We start from the raw sequence: 17,291 nt of genomic DNA, 5'->3' as shown, positions 1-17,291 counted from the left end.
GAATACAAGTGAGTACATATGTTAGCACAGTGCCACCAAAGATAATAACCAACTTTGTTAGTGTGCCAAACCTTTTTTTCTACTACAAACTATGGCTACAAAATCCCTGTGGATAATACAATAGGGAACTAGTCAAAACCCACCATACAAATGGATAAAAAAAAGTCCCATTTCTATGAATCCGCTTCAGAAATTTCTCCTACATTTTAGAAGAAATTATTGATCTCTTGTTGAAGAGATGACCTAGGCACTCAAGGTGTGTTTGATCATAGAAATAGGCAAAGCCCTTCTGAGGAAGCTGTGGGAGATGCAACCTGTTTCAAGTCAGTAACTGTGTTCACTGATCTTCTGATGGAGCTTGGGATTCCTCTTTTGGAGGAAAAGCAACAAACTCTTTCATTTCGGTATCTTGGTCAGCGGTAGCGTGAGTACTAGCTTCATAAGGCTCACATGGGCAACAGCTGACTTCTCCTTTCCTGCTCTTCTGCAGAATGGTAGCACGAAAGTCTAATGTTATCACTGCCAACCGATACAATTGTAGAGTCACAACTAAGATATTTTTAGCTGTAAAAAACACCAACATCTGATTGAATATTCTGAAGTGGCCCATCAGGATTGAACGCACAATGAAGAAGGGACCGTCCTGTATAAAAAGGCTGACCCCGATGTTCCACAGTTCCGCACTGTACCTGCACAGCAGCAGGCTGGGAATCCGCCTAGTCGATGCAGTTGGTTTGCAGCCAATATGCTGTACTGGAAGTAAAACACAGTTATGTTAAAACAACTCTATAAAATTGAGCCAGGGTTGGCCTAAAGGGCAGTTATAATCCAAGGTACCCTGGATTATAAACACATTCAACTGTGAACAATTCAAAGCATATCCAATTTCTGGGATCTGTTTCAGCAAAACACACTAAGCTCATGTTAAGCAGGCACTTAGGTGGTACACCGAACAGAACGAAAAACCGCTTCCCCTTTTCTATCCCACAAAGCTATCAGTATTCATACACTTCTAAAACAAGAAGCAGAAGTAGATCACCTCATCTTTCTGTAACAACTTCCCCAGATGCTTTTCTGTTAAATCAACATGCTAGGCTAATACATATCTTTAAGAAAAAAACCCTACCATGCTGAATGGGAACAGCCTGAGCTGTAGCACTTCAATTTGTTCTAGGCTAAGACCTTGCTTTTAAAAGATTCACCAGATAGCCATTGCCTTTTCCATTTAAGAATAAGTCCTGTCAGTGCAGGGCAATATCAAGGGTTACGGCTAGGAACAAACTGTGGTTGCTGCTTGCCATGTAAGACTTGAGACACAGTAACTCATTCTTAGCCTTCTGGATATGAAATTGCACGCAACTGTTGGAACTTGCATGGATGTGTTCCTCTTGGCTATAAAAGTGGTAGTGGGCTGGAATGCTCTTTGTGGCATGGTGGCTAGAGAAGGATCATCAGAAGGGTTTGTGTGTGGTAAATATGCATTTTCGTATGAGGCAGCCATGTAGCTTAACTAACCTGTCTCTCGGGCAGTGGGATTTCATTAGTTTAAAAAACATAGCTACTGCGATGCAGTAAGAACCACCAAACATTTCAGCTTACTGAAAAAATTCTATTGTTTGAGTCAATGCTGGGGAGAAAAAAAAAAAAAAAATAAGATGAGACTGGAGTGGAAAATGAGTTGTAGAATGTAGAAATTTGCTGAATCCATTAGCAGCTAATTTTTAAATGTTTTTGTGCCATTGCTGTTTAATAGTCCTAACTGCATTGCTGTAGCCCAGTAATAAGTGCCTAAAAACTTCTGGTTTATGTCATGTTTGGTGTGTGAGTAAACATTCTGATGCTTGAATAAAAAGTACTATCTGTGAAATTGTATAGAACTACCTAAAATAAACTGTACCCATAGTAAATTTCAGGGCAATATGTGTTCAAAAACTTAATTTTTAACCAGTAAATTTAATTAAATAAGCAGAAAAGCAATAGCCAGAGAAAAAATGCACAGTACAACAGGTTACTTTACTGAATTAATGCTATGATTGTTTAAGCACTGTTTGAATTTATTTGGATAGTGGTGATGTGTTTGGGGGGGGGGTTGTTGGTGAGTTTTGGTTTGTTTGGTGTTTTTTTTGTGGTTTTTTTGTGTTTTTTAAAAAAAAAACCCTGAGTGTTGTGCATCTTTAACAGAATGTATTTTACCAGTAACAGGAATTTTAGCTGTGATAAATCTGAAATGCAGTTGCATCAGTTTTTTCAGGAGGCGAGCTGCTGAGCTGAAATGCTGAAATATTTTCATAACTTTAGTGTTGAAAATGAAGCCTAGTGCTGTTCATGAAGAAAAGCTAATGAAAAATTCCTTGAATAATTTTTCATTATTATTTTATTAATTTATTATTAGTCAGTGTGTCAACCTAGTCATCAATTTTATGTAAGATGCTAGTGAGGATAACTTATCTTTGGACTGGCATAGTTGAGTTGCAAACTTGTAGTGATTGGAAGCCAAAAGGGTTGGAACAGATGATGATTGAGGTGGCTTTCATTATTCTTCTTGGACGTAGAGAAGCCCTTTCTGCCTAGGGGCAAATAACAGCCTGAGGTGGCTGAATTTTGGGCCTTTTAGTTTAAGGTACGGGTGTACAGTCCCAACATTATATGGTGCTTTAGGTTCCCTGTGACTAGGTAATTTCTCCTGTGATAACCTCTTCTGTGCTGTTGGCTGTGTTGTTTCCTGTGGTTAACGATAGCCTATCTCTCTATAGGGTCTAGTAACCTACCCAGATTGGAGCCATAATATAATCCAAGATCAGATCTAACTCAAGAGCTCACATAGTGAAGGTTAAGGCAGTACCAGGCAACTGGAGCAGACGCTCTAATACAATATTGCAATTCCATTTTTTTCTGGAAGTAGAGAGTTTTATCAGGGAGATCAGAGGTTAGCCAGAAACAAGTGTTTCCTCAAAAGAAACCACAGTGGGCTTTCTTCAAAAACCATCATTGTCATATGAATTGCTCTTCACCAGAAGCCTTTGGTATAGCCTGTAGCGTACGCAGAGCCACAAGACACGCCAGCAAAAACTTAAAGCATTTGTTCTCTTTTCTTATCTATGTGCAAGTACTAACCTGCAAGATCAAGTGGAAACTGTAACATGCTCCAGGTCCATACAGCAAGAATTGCATTTATGAGAGCATAATTCTTCCTGTGGGAAGGGAAAAAATTATAACAGTGAAGATGCAGTTTCCTTATGTGATAACAAAAATGTTTCCTGTAGTCTTTGGAATGTCATTTAAAGGGTGGTTGAGCAAAACAGTGATTGATTAATGCACACTCTTGAGATGTAAGACTAAGAAAAAGAGGCACCTTTTGGTATAGAATTTTTGCTGTTCAGGCCACATGTTCCAGCTGTGTAATTACACTAAATATCTGATGCTAATGTTATAATGATAAGCATATGGAAATAGACTCTCTGGCTCAAAGAGGAGATATCTTTACTCTTGTAGTGATTACACATTCCTTGCAAGCCTGAAGCTTCTCTGCCAAGTGGGAAGGACCTCTTTTCCTGTTGCAAAACCTTTTCTTTGATATTAAAAAAAATAGTATGTCTGTAAGAGAGGATGAACCTCTTTTGTGATTCTTTTTCTTTATGATGGATGTTCACAGCTCATCTCTCAGGGCTGTGAGGGGGAGATGGGCTTACTTTCTCTGGGAGAGATCACAATGTTGAAAACTCACACCAGACTATGCCATTCCCTTTCTTCTTATCTTTGAGCACTTTGTCATTCTATCATGAAGAAAGTACATATGAGATAACTAAAGAAACAACCTGGATAATGAATCACTAAAGAAAACTCTAGTTGCTTCCTTGCTAGTCTGAAACAATTCATTAACCTGAAAGAGGCTTATTGTGTATCCAGTGTTTCAGCTCCTGTAGCTCTAAGAACTGCTGCTGCACGGCAGTTATGCTAGTTGTTTGGCTCTTTGTACCCTTTTGTGATGAATGCAACATACTCTGCTGGCAACAGATGAGTAAGCCCTAACAAAGCTCATAGAACTGTTTCCCTCTTTTACAGAGGGAAAGGTGAGAGAAGGAGAACAGAGCCCTTGAACGTAGCCTTCTGTTATCTGTGGGAAATACAGTTCCACTAGTCTGAACACCACAGATCACACAAATTTTCAAACAAAACAAATATCTTGCACTATACAAATTATCTATGTCAGCAAATAGTCCTTACCGAACATCTTCAATGTCCAAGGTTTCACTAGCAAATTCAAGTATATCTGCTGCTGTTCCCACAAACATGAGAAGCAGCTGAGACAATTGATCCCGAGTGATTTCAACTCCAATGGGGAGAAGCCATCTCCCAACTACTAGTAGCAGTAGAAAAGTCTGGTGGAGAGCCAGTGTCCATACAGTCTCGCAGATTGTGGAGAGCTGATTCACAAAGACTTTAGCCTGTTGAAAAGACAACAACATACTGTAACTTCAGGAGACTGACATTATAGTTACCTTCAGAGACTGTATTCATCCTTGAGCCTGCTTTTGTTCTCTTTCACATTGTATTGGAGCAAGTCATTTCTATGTGGCAGGCATAATTTGAAAAAGGCATAGTAATACGAACTTTAGGTAATGAATAGCAAGTCGTCCTCTGTGTACTACTCCTCCTGTTCTCATTTTTCAGCTGAGCATTATCCTTTGCAGAACTATCACCCAGACGCTTTCTAAATTCAGTTACTGAGATTTGGCAGACAATGGTAGGACAGTCTCCTCTTCACACAGAGACTTTTCCTACCAACAATAGTTAGTGTGCAGCACACTGTAGGCCACTTTCACAATATGGTTTTCTGAAACTATTTTTTTCTTAATTTTTTTGAGTTTTAACCACTGTGTGAGGAGCTTGCCCAAATAGACACAAAAGTCTTCTCTAATTGCTCTAATATCATAAGGTCTCTACTAGGAAGAGGAAAAGGTGTCCCACCGTCTGAATGATGTGGTGATCTGTTCCCTCACTTCCATGACTGCTGTCTCTGGATTGATTGAAGTCTTGGTTGCTGCCATTCACCTGAACTGCTCCAGGCTCATTACCACAGTACTGTTATGAACAAAAACATTACACATGCGTAAACATCCCGCACAGGGAGCAGATGCACTCTGTGGCTGGAAGAGTCCTGGTTTGCTGAACTGCAGAGGGTTCATTTGTGAAAGTCTGTCGATGCTTACAAAGGTATGTGCTCACTCTGAACGAAATTCCCCTTTTGTTCAGAAGGGAGGAACTCCTCTCATGAGGAGAGGAGTGATGTGTTGGTAGGTCCCTGTACTGTAGAACAGGATGTAAATTCAAAGGCTGAGGGAGCGGGTGACACCTTTGTGCTGTTAAGACTGCACTCTTTGAATGTGATCTGCCTGCAGCTCTCCTGAACAGGCTTCCTACATAGTCTCTCTCTGGCTAATACAGTGAAATAGGGTAAAAATTGGTCATGGTCAGTCTGCTGTTTTACGTTCATGGTCAGTCTCTGTATTCAAACTTTTTATCAAAATATCTGCTTTTCATCTCTACTATCCAGAAAAAGTTCTCTAAAATTGCCATTGTTTCATTCTTCTGTATGACTTTCCTCAAGGCTGAAATTAATAGTTGGGGTAGGATGCTTGGGTTGTATTCTCTGCCACCCCCCCAGTGCCTTATTCTGCAAGGAAATTCATAATGTGAGGGGTGAGATTCAGGAATAATTAAGAAAAATGGGCTTATGCAGCCTACCCCTGCAGAGCAGAAAACCAGGTATTTTTACTTTCTCCAAGTACACAGTGCTCTAGGAAATCAAATATTGGCTAAAACATACTGTTACTTCAGCTGCAGCAAACCAGTGGTAGGACTGTGTCCCATCTCAGTTCTGCAGCACTGCACTGCCCTTCTACTTTCACCCCCAAGGCTGGCCCCGGAGCAACTGGGGTATAGTTCTAAAGCCTATCTTCATAATAATCCCATAACATCTCTCTTTGTTGTAATAAAACAGGGAAAATTAGAAAATCAAACCATGCTGTTATTAAAGACTTTTATCCTGTCCTATTTGTGCCAGAGAACACCAGATGATTTGCATTTCTCCACTGGCCCCCCCACCATTTTATTTCACAGGGAGTGATTTTCTGCAACAATCGGAATGTGTTCTAGTGCATACCGAGTAGCTGTGTTCAGCATAATGCCTGCCAATATAAAGGCAACATTTCCCAGCAAATGTCACATTCTAGCAAATTTCAGATTCCACTTTGCTACTTTCTGTGGTCTCTGATAATGTTGCTCAGTGTCTAGGTAAATGCTGCATCTTGCCTGACCTTGCCGTAGATAAATGGAGCAACTTCCAGTGGTCTGAAAAATCTGGGAAAAAAAGTCAGTGCTTGTTGCTTTTATCATTGGTGGTAAAGGCTCTTAAACTCAATGCTTGCCATATTTGGACAGTGGATGTGAGAGTGTTGAAAGATTGACACACAGATGTGGGGAACATGATATTTCCATTTGGTGGAGGGAAGTCTCAAGTTCTGGGCATGGAGACAGGAGACGGAGGGGCTGGTACTCTGCCAGCTACAGCCTTGTGGGGCTAATCTCCCTGGGTTAGCCCTTCAACCAAAGGAGAGAGACAGAACAGCTTGTTCAGAGGATGTTTCAGAAATGAAATTTAACTGGTGCTCTGGAGAAGCCTTTTTACCTGTTGATTGTGGAAAAAGTCTAAAGCCTATGGAGACCAGCTCCCAAGGTCAAAACCAGCCTTTCTCACTGCCAACAGGCAGTGAGACATAGTCAGCTGAGGAGACCATGACCTAAAAATATTGCATAACTGAGGTAGCCACCTCAGAATATTAAGGAGTATCTACCTTGTAACAAGTAGCCTGGGTAGGGCAAAGGGATTGCTAATTCGTGCTGGAGGAGGAAGGCTAATTCACTTTGACAGCCTTTGGTTTGTCATTAAACCTGTGTTTGAGCCCGGTCCTCTGCCCCGTTGCCTGGACTGGCAGGGTTAAGAAGAGAGGAGCCATGAACTTGCATTAAACTTCACATCAGAGTTTGGGAATTTTTTGTTTATTTTTTAAAGCCGTATTGCTCAGAGAGGAATTTGTTGAATTTGAGGCAGGACCTGTGCAGGGCAGCCTGCTGCATTTGCTGTATGTGTAAGGATGGTGGAAATCCCTTCCCAAACACTGTGAAAACTCCCAGCAAGTCAATCAGGTGGCTGAAGGACAGGAGTGAAATGGGAGGTAGGAAGGTGTATAGGTGCCTCTCATCAGATGCCATGGCCCTTCCCATACCGACAATGCAGAGCAGATAGCCCTCACGTCTCCAGAGCGGCTGGTCCGCTTATCCTCCACGCAGGGCAGAGGAGCTGTGGCAGTCTCTCACATTGCTGGAGAGAGGTAGAAGAAAGCACACCACAACTTCCATGTGGCTTGCAAAGGGGTGTTGTTTCTTCTAGGGACACAAAGATGCAGAGAACACTTCTTTAAGAAAATTAATTCACTTTATCAGTGTCACTTTTGTAGGTTCCTTATATGTAATTTTTGCAACTACTCCCAGCTGAATAGGGGTTACTGTCTCAGTGCAAGGCTTCACGAACTCTGACCGAATGGCACTCCTCAGGGCTGGGTCCCTATCTCTGCTCATGCAGGCAGGAAATGGAAAACTGCATCTGCAAAGCCAGTCATTTAAGTAGCCTCCTCATTTTTAATTTGTGTTCATATCTTGTTTTGGTTTGTTTCTCTCTGACTGTTTGTTCAGTTGTGATTGTGGTGGTGATTCACTTGAAAGTTTGGAGAAGAGCCTTTATTTTCATCATGTATATAGATATAAATAGGACTGTTGGTGCCAGGCATATTTGCCTAGCCAATTATGTATGTGAAGTGACTTAATGGGAATGTGGCGAGGAAAAAGTGAAGACTAAGTTTCACAGGCAGTTGATAAACGTGGTTTACCTCTTTACTGCTAGAGCCCAGTCACTTCTAGGTATTGAGACTGTGTGCATCGCTGAACAAAAATGCTTTTTTTTTTTCCTACTGTGCAAAAATAAACCAGGAAGAAACTGTATACATTTTGCATAAATTCTAGCTTGGTTTACTTCCTTTGTTTCTTCTGAGATGAAGCTTACATTCCTCTGATTTATAAAACATCTAATCAAAATGGAAACTGTGTTGCATGACATGGTGGTGTCCTATTGTGTGGCCTGCAGAGAGCTTGCTGTCAGTGCATGGGGAACTCCTGAAACCCTGAACTAATTCACAAATTTCCATTTGCATGTTATTCACAATCCATTATTCCAAATAAAAATGAGGTTAGCTGAAACTTTTCACAATGGGTCCAGCATTGAGATGGTAAAATTGACACTTGAATATCAGGGCAGACTACCCTCAATCTTGCTCCCGTGCGTGGAGGCTGGCAGCCCAAGCACGTAGTGGGAGAGGCTAGCCCGTCCCTGGAGCGGGCCCTCTGCCAAGCAACAGGTACCCCGCTGGCTCTCTGCGGTTTGCTGGAAACAGTGTGGCCGTCGCTATGGCAACACGTGTGATGTCAGAAATTCAACCGTGACTGCTTCATTTTGCTCATACAGGAAAGATAAAACGTAAAACAGGGAGGAAAAGATTGCTTAAGCTGTTTTCCAAATTGAGGAAGATAATGGGTATGGGAGGGAAGAAATGGTGGAAGATGTAAGATCACTTTTAGGAGAGTGATATACTAGAAGTTTAGCTGGTAAGAGAATCCAGGAGGCTCAGGAATGGGCTGTAATAGTCACTATTTCCTTAATAGCAATAGTCACTATTTCCTTAAAATCTTCAAGTTAAGTTGGTTAAAAAGAATTACAAGGTTTACCAAATATCTATCTAATTATTGACTGGGGAGCCTACCTCGACTACAGCACTGGTAGTCAGGAAAGCCCTGCAAAAGGTGCTCAGTTATCACCTTCTGTGGCAGTGATGCACCAGGCATTTGAAAAGGTAACAGAGGTATTTAGCTGAGATCTTATACAATATTAAGAAAGAATGTCTGGGGGTTTTAATGGATTAAACGGTTTTAATTTTCTTGCCACTCTATTTTGCAGACAGCAATTTTTTCACTCAGTACAGTTCCATTTACTTTATAGTCTCTCCCAAACATGTATTTCATCCCCAAATACTTTACTGCAAAGCAGTAGTTTCTATGCAGTCAGTATTTCACTGTTGATATATGAATGGTATACTTATGTCCAGTTCTGCAGTACTCGGAGAGGCAGAATTACCTCTGTCTTCACGAAAAGAGACTGCATATTGGCACATGCCTTAAATAACAGCACCGACACAAGCAGTTCATCTTTCCTGTTAAAGATTCAACATGACACCAAAATTCTACTGCCTTAAAGACACAAACTGTTTTCATGGTGTACGTATTAAACGTGTGGATCTAGCAACTGCATAATTACCCATTCTGTTAGTAATTTAATATGGAAAATCCCAGCAATACTTCAGTATGAGGAGTAGTACTAGTCTGGGTGCTGTGTCTGAGATTAATTGTTAGGAGAGCTGCTCCCCTTCTGGAGGTATTGTTTTTGAATCTATTAGACTGTGTGTTTCCAGAACACTCTATCCTATCTCTCCAGGTATAAACTAAGCTGTTAACTTGATATACTCCCTCTTTAATTCACAGTAGCAGTATATCAATAAGAACAAAGTATGCCATGTTCTAACATCATTTTGGGAAATAAACTGCTGCCTTTGACTACAGAATTAGCCTGTTTCTTGAACCAGATTTAACTATGACAAATGTTCTCAATATCCACATTACCTGTCTGTGGCTGTTTAAGGAGATTTGGCAAAACAAGAAGACAATAAATTCCTGCTGCTGTATTTAGAAAAAGCCTCAGGCGTTTTCAGTGTAAACACAATTTTGAATATTTGATTATGCTTCTGCGGGCCCTAACAATGTTTCAAAGGAGAAAATGAGGCACTATGTCTTCTTAGTCTAATTCATGTATTTTCTTCTGTTACTCTTTGCTCTTGTTCCTATCAGGCCCTTTTCTGCTGTGGATGTAAGGTACTGCATATGTGCAAATGCTGGGACAGACAAAATCCCCTTTTCACTACATGGAAGTGCTATGGGGACTTGAAAGCAGCCTGCATGAGGAGGTGGTTCACTCAACGTGAGCTGCTGGACTAAGTGGCTCTGTCCTGGCCATAACTGACCCCATCTGCCAAAAGAACAATAGTCTTAAAAATTTTACCATGTGTTTTAGTCCTGAATTGGAATCCAAACACCCCCCTCCCAGATTACTATACAGCATGAACAAAGAAAGGATATAAACACTGACAGACAAATTACTATGTCAGTTATCTGTGGTAGCAATCTGTGAGTATTCTCCTAGGTTGCAACAAACATGAGGTAATTTGAGTTGAAGACCCCTTTCACTGATACCTGTCTCAATTTTGGCTTGCTTGGAGTTGTGATATCTGCCTGTAAGTGCTGTGAAACTCATACTTTATTTTACAAAGGCCTTTAAAGTAATGAAATCCCTTCACAATCCTGAGCAAGATTCAAGCTGGTAACCTGGGGGTGAAAGGCTGTTTTTCAAATTGGTAGTCCTCGGTTCCACAGACAAATACAAATAAATGGTCTTGCTTTTAGCTAGGAATGAGGCTCATTATTTGATATTTAGGAAATGCACAGTAGTCATAGCATAGCTGTAGCTGGATTGAGAGACCCACCAGTATAAAACAGAAAATTGGAACAAGACCTGGCAGACTCCTGTCTGTATGCCCAAACCCAACCCATCAAATAATGCATCAATTTTCAACTAGTCCATCTTGTCTCATAATAAATACCTGAGTCCCATGATGAATTTCTAGTAGCCATAGTGATGGTACTGTGCAAATCAGATATAAAAATATTGCTGGTGAAAACCTGTGAAGGAAAAGAAAAGATAGCTTGGTATTATATCACATTGTAAATGTCATCTATCCTGTCATTATCTGCATTGAAAAGTATCTTGTGCCTCCTACCATATGGGATATTAAGAAATAAGGTAACTGCAAATAAGAGCTGCTGTTCTTGCTGAATTCCTCATGCTGTCAGTATTATGAATCATGGGCTTATTTGTTCATCCATCTAAGATCATACATGGAAGTTTATTTAAAATCTCTTTCTAAGAACTAACCAAAGGCACTTTGTGGTTTGTATTTCCATCACAGCATTCTCTGTACTTAAAGTAAAAAAAAAAAAAAAAGCCTCTAGCTAACATGCTCTTTCTGATTTCATGAAGGGTGAATTAATACACTGTGTCATTTCACTGAATGATGCTGGGATAAAGGCAGTTGATCAGAATCCTGTGTATTGACACAGGAAAGGTAGAAATAGCATCAGTTTGCCTAAAACAAGCATTTCTTCAGTAGGAGGTTTTTCAGTGCAGGCTAAAACGGCTTATGGGATGTGGTTTAGTGGTAGACCTAGTAGTGTTAGCTTAACAGTTGGACTTGATGATCTTAAGCGTCTTTTCCAACCTAAATGATTCTATGAAAATGGGTCTTGGCCCTGTTTCCCCATTTGTGCTGTCAACTGTATAATTCTTTAGGATTTCTGTCTCTAGTTCTGCTCAGGAGAATGACTGGGTTGCTGAACTGCTATGAAATGTTTCAATCAGTCCCTTCTAAATAAGATAGTCCTTTCTGTTTATTTGTTTGTTTTTGTTTTTGTGGTAGTTTTTGCAGGGGTGAGGGGATGGTGTTGCTTTTTTTTTAGTGGTGGGGTTTTTTGTTGTTAGCTTTTTTTGGGGGGGGCGGGGGGGGGGCGAAGTTAGTGATTCTGTGGGGTTTTAGCCTGGTTATTTTGGGAGAGAACATACCTCTCATTTGAATGGGAGAACTAACATATTTTACAGTATTTCCTGTAGGACTTGAGCACATGAAAAATCCATCCAGCTGGCAGGTTAGCAACACTGAGCTAATGATACCAGATCAGGCCAGGAGACTTCAGGGGCTTTAACCCTGCCTTTCTTTCAGAAGGAGCAATCTAGAAGAAATATTACACGGCCAGGCCCACAATAATACTTTTTCTCCACATATGCCATTTAATTTTTTATGCTGGTGTAATAAGTAACAGTCTTCTGTCAATAATGGATGGAGAGAATGAGGCTCTCGGAGGCAGGAGAGTTCTGTGGCACGGACTGCCCATTGCCTGGTTTGGTGATTGTCTATGGAGGCGTTTCTATAAATGAGGACGATACTGCCTTTTCTGAATGTGAGTGTTTTCCACCAGAGCAGAAAGTTACCCTGACACAAATAGATGCTGGCCATTTGTATACTGTTCTTACCTATTAACATACTTAACTGTGCTGCTGAAAGTGCTGGACCACATCCATTTTCAAAATTTCATTCTAGCTAAATTAGCCCAATCTTTTAGCACATGTATTCACCTAAAACGGATCTGCTTTCTGTATGTATTTTTCTTTGGATTTTCCAAAAGCTGCCATAGCAAGTGTTCCTTCATGAAGTCTCTGCTGCTGCCTCTTCTCCCCCGTGAATCGGGTCTGCTAACTCTGCCTCTCTCTCATAACTGTGCATTTCGAGCTCTGCTGTTGTGCAATTTTTCTGTTTCCTAGACTTTATCGCTGCTTTTATTACATTCAAATTTAGAGCATGGAACACTTGTGTGAATTGTCACACAACACTGCTTCTGTTATAATGAGTTTCACAGGTTGTGATGGGCAGGAATTTAAAATCATTGAAGTACTTCAGGGCTTTTTTTTGTCCTGGATTTTTCTCAGGGCCTGCCTGCAGTTTGAGTTTTTAAAAATAAAAGGTCCTAATAAAATCTTGACAATTAGCTACATGACCACTTCCTTTTTACAGAGCATTTGTTTTGGCTGACGGAGCGCTGATGAGCTGTAGATGACTGCAGTAATTCTTTAGATGCATGTAAAAACCCATGTGCTCTGGCAGACTGACTAACTTTTTTTGTGCATTTATTAGGCAGTCTTTCATGCATGGAAGTTCCTCTCTGGAATAGGCTCTCAAATTCAAATCCAAATATTTAAGCCACTCTTGCTGTATTGCAAGAGTGGTTGCAGCTCATCTTTTATTTGTCACTGAGTTTTGGTTCATGCACTAGCGTGGCGTTAGCACTGTTGCAAGTAGCAGGGACAGGGAACGCAGTCCCAGGGAAGGAGGTGCAAACCAGGGCATGGCAGGATGGGGTAAGAGATGCAGGGCATCTGCATGGAATAGCCTGTGTGGGCCCTCCAGCACTCTTCTGTACCTCAAATGTGTAGTCAGACACCTCGTTGCTCAGGAGGTGCCCAGCAACACTGTGGGGGAGTGTGTGCCCCCTGCTTCCCCAGCCCACTGCATCGGTAGCTCTAGAGCACGTACCTCTTGCCTGCAGCTACTTTCACCACATTTTTCAGCTGTTAGTATGGATACACACACAGAACTGTACAGAGAGTGGCTCCCAAGTAGTCTGCTGCAGAAGTGCCCCTCCTGAAAGCCTTCTGGATTTGGCAATGGACTAGCCAGGGCTTTACCAGTTTTCCACCCCCCAGGTGCAGCAGGGGAGAAAACGCAGTTCCCTAAGAGCTCGGCAGCATCAAAGCCAGGGCAGCACCGCTCCCGGGCAGCAGCCGCAGAAGGCAGCCTCACATCTCCACCAAAGTACATGCAAAGAAACAAGAGGGGCTCCGTCGGAGCCGGCGGGATATGCTCACCATTTGTAGCCTCTGCCTTGCTTAAATTTGAGGGTGAGCCCTGTCTCCAGGCACAGGAGAAGATTGAGCAGTGCCAGCAGCCAGTACTTGGGTTCTTTCTTCACCGCAGTCACTCTCCAGACCCCGATGAGAGAGTGCAGCACAAAGAGCAGGCGAGTAACCAGAGCATTGAGCAGCACCATCAGCTCCATCCCGGACCAGCCCCCCTCCCCTCTTCCCCACACCGCAGGGGCCCAGCGCTTTTTAGGAGCCCTGGGAAGTTACCCTGGGAATCACCGGGAAGCGTGCGCACCACAGGCACGCAGACCTCTTCTCCTCTTCCATCTCCACAAAGGGGCCCATTATAACAAAAAAGAAACAGCGTTGCCCCTCCTCCAGACTTCCTGAAAACTTTTTTAAAGGGAAGGAAAAAAAAAAAAAAGGCTTACGCTTCCAGGCTGCAGTGGTTTGTAGAGTTCAGTATGGCTCTGACGGCGCCAAGACAGGGGCGTAAAGGGTTTCTTTCTGTCCCCTCTTTATCATCTGCTCAGGGACTAAATGGCAGGGAGGTTTCTACCTCACACAGTTACCATCTCTCTGCTAGCCCCGCTTGCTGCTCTCATCTCATAGATTTCTAGCAAAGAGACAAAAATGTAAGAAGCATTAATTCGAATCTTCCTTGCTAAAAGCTCCACTGTGTTACTGAGACTGCAAAACCCTCTTTCCTTTCCCCTCCACCTGAAAGATATAATTCATATTTGGGAGCTTTTAAAATTGTTCATTTAACTTTGCAATACAGACAGCATAAACTGTGTACTTAGTTCAATATTTCAATCTCTGTGCACAACAGAGTTAAAAAGCAACAAGTTTAAAAAGCTAACCAGTACTGAAATTTAGTCAACCTACTGTACTGAACAATCTACACTCCGCTTCAGGACTAAGAAGCAGCCTCAGTGAGGAACTCTGGAAATCAGGCTGAAATCGGGGCTAGCACTAATGTTACTGAATAAGCCAATCGGGACATACACAAAAAATACACAGAAGTTTGACTGTTACATCAGTTACCTCTAGACTGACCTTTAGTATCTTCTGTGGGAACAGTTTATAAAGCACAGAGTATGTTTAAAAATTGTTTTGATGTTTCTTATAGTGATTATAAATTTTATTTGAATTTATACTTGGGTAACCAAAGAGAAATTTCTTCTTGACCAAAATTGTCACTGTGTTGCTCCAGTTTAGTGTTAATTTACTGCCAAAGCACTTAAATGAAGATACACCATTGTAAAATACAAATGGAGAATCAAGTCCATGTAAGGTACTGTGGCACTCCAAAGGTCCTAACTTCCTAGCTGATTTAATTTTAAATATCCTGTTCTACTTTAAACACGAGGAGATATTCTTCTAAGACTTGAGACCTTTGTAAGAAGATATTTTTCCTCAATTGCTAAGATCCAAGTTTTCTTCACTGCAAAACCAAACCTCTTTCACTATAAAGCACTGAAGCTGGTGCTGGCTAGCTGATATCCTTGGGGGTGGGAGGAGATGGGTGAGTAGACTACTTAAAAATAACCCTGCCCAAAAAAATGAGAAAACTAAAAGGCTGTTCCACAGGATAGATCACTCAGGAAATGCCTGAGTAAATACATTGACTGTGCAGCATGCCTTTTTGAAGCAACAAAATCGAGTTCCTCATGCCCAGAGGAAAATTAATTCAGGTCAAGGGCCTACTACTGATAAACCCCTGCCAACAGCCACCCTGTCGTATCGTGCATTGAGTGCTGTTGGTTCACAGCCCTTCCGTTGGTGTTAAGGTCAAACCTAGTTGAAGAGGAAACGGGGAACAGACAGAATTGAGAGATTGTTTAAATAAGATACTCCTCTGAGGGAGCGCTTGATGTGAGAAATGACCCAGTGGAAGTGGTATGTCTAACTGTTCATGGAGATCCTAACAGTGCAGGCATCATAAACTTGGAAAGATGACGATCAGTGGGGCATTCCTGTGATATTGCATATTCAGGAAGGATGCGGTGAGCTTTGCTGATACCTAGTAGTTCTGCATATTAAAGACACCTTGGAGCTGAACTGCTCAACAAGGTAATCTCATCCATGAACAATCCAGACTTCACATCAGTGGAAGTCCCAAACTTAAGTAGGAAGAATATATAATATTGACTCTGCCTATCTAACTAGTGGACCATGATGGCAACACAACAGGCTGAGTAGAGGGATGACTTCAGTTATTCGCTCCAGAAGAGGCAAAAATTGCATCTAGACTTGATAGAGTACACTTTTAAGATATCGCAATGGCAGTTTTGTGGAGCAGCTGGTTCAGGAGCCCATGAGGGCAATGCTTGACTTTAATCCTGAGTGGTTTACAGGATATGATGTAGACAGTAACAGCTGAAGAGTGCCCCTGAAATGGGGATCTTAATGTGCTTAGACTCAGCAGCCTTGCAGGAGTAAGGCAAGCCAGAGTGCTTTACCATTGAGAGGATCTCAGCTTCAAAAAGGAAGACTAGACATAGATCAAGAAGCTTGTTGAAAGTAAGAGAGATGGAAGACCTAACTCTGCAGGGAGTATGGATATTGCTTCCGTAAATCACATGGGAAGTGCAGAGAAAATAACTGTGTATCAAGAAAAACTTGAGAAAGAGTGAAAAGAAGACAGCATTGGCAGGGTAAGTGAGATTGCAGGAGCAAAAAGGCATCCTTCAAAAAGCTGAAGTGGTGCCCAGATGAAGAAAACTGAGAAGATTATAAACTCTGGCAACTTAAATGTAGAAACATGGTAAGGCTGGCTGAAGGAGTGTGAGGGACAATTGACAAAAAGCATAATAACTAAAATGTCTGTTATCTGTTTAAACGCATCATGAACAGAAGTCTGCCAGGGAATTGTTGGGTTAGTGGATGGTCAGGTGGCACAGAAGCCCTCGAGGGGTGATAAGGCTGTGCAGGAGGAGCTGATGAACTCTTTGGAGTCCCAGCATGAGCACAGGTGTACACTGTAGCATGGGGCAGCACTGACTCCTGCACAAAAGCTTATAGAATTTGGTTTTTTTTCCTTATGACGTTATATGTACTAGTGCTCCACGAATTCTGTTCTTTTCGTAGTTTCTACTAATTTGCAACTTACAGTTGTCAGGCTAATTGATCACGGCCTAGGGAGTACTTCAGGGAGAAACTTTGTGTTTACCTTGTTCTTGTACTCTTTCCCTGAGCATGGAGTTAGGCCTACTGTTGGGGGCAGACAGTGGAATAGATAGACCTTTGCTCGGACTCGAAATGACTACACTAATAGAGACGAGACTTTCTAGTCTCTAAAGAAATTGACCTGCAGTGAGAGCAGGACAGTTATGCACATGGCAGGTTGGTAGTGTTGGTTGGATCCAAGCTCAAAGCAAGACTCATGTCTGTATGGAGTGCTCTGCTAATGATATACTCTCTCCTTTTTTCTGTCTGGAAACTTTGTCCATGTGGATGCTGAGAATTGTCTGTGTCTGGGAGCCTTTGAGGGTTAGATGCTTCCAGATGAGCTGCTGTACTCTGGCAAATTCTGGACTCAATAGTGTGAACACGTCACGGTGTGTGGGATTTTCATCCAAGACACCTTGGCAAGACC

At 41.8% G+C, this 17,291-nt stretch overlaps 1 protein-coding gene across 1 annotated transcript; it reads right to left on the bottom strand.

Moving 5' to 3' along the window:
• Positions 1–337: 337 nt before the first annotated feature.
• On the bottom strand, positions 338–13,884 carry TMEM26 (transmembrane protein 26). Its single transcript, XM_068399933.1, has 6 exons — positions 13,694–13,884; positions 10,821–10,899; positions 4,969–5,082; positions 4,225–4,445; positions 3,115–3,191; positions 338–753 (listed from the first exon to the last, which is right to left on the bottom strand). The coding sequence occupies exons 1-6, from the start codon at positions 13,882–13,884 to the stop codon at positions 338–340; spliced, it is 1,098 nt and encodes a 365-aa protein (XP_068256034.1).
• Positions 13,885–17,291: the final 3,407 nt, after the last annotated feature.

The sequence above is a fragment of the Nyctibius grandis genome, chromosome 4 (assembly GCF_013368605.1).
Source record: "Nyctibius grandis isolate bNycGra1 chromosome 4, bNycGra1.pri, whole genome shotgun sequence".
Taxonomy (NCBI): Eukaryota; Metazoa; Chordata; class Aves; order Nyctibiiformes; family Nyctibiidae; genus Nyctibius; species Nyctibius grandis.
This window is presented reverse-complemented; position numbering and strand designations above follow the sequence as displayed.

What these genes read in the sequence shown, in the direction of transcription:
- TMEM26 (XM_068399933.1), bottom strand. Translation starts at nt 13,884, where the DNA reads ATGGAGCTGATGGTGCTGCTCAATGCTCTGGTTACTCGCCTGCTCTTT. An exon ending in ATCACCACATCATTCAGACG is followed by an intron (nt 4,446 to 4,968) that starts GTGGGACACCTT and finishes TCTTTTCAACAG; the next exon opens with GCTAAAGTCTTTGTGAATCA. An exon ending in GTTTCCACTTGATCTTGCAG is followed by an intron (nt 754 to 3,114) that starts GTTAGTACTTGC and finishes TTTTACTTCCAG; the next exon opens with TACAGCATATTGGCTGCAAA.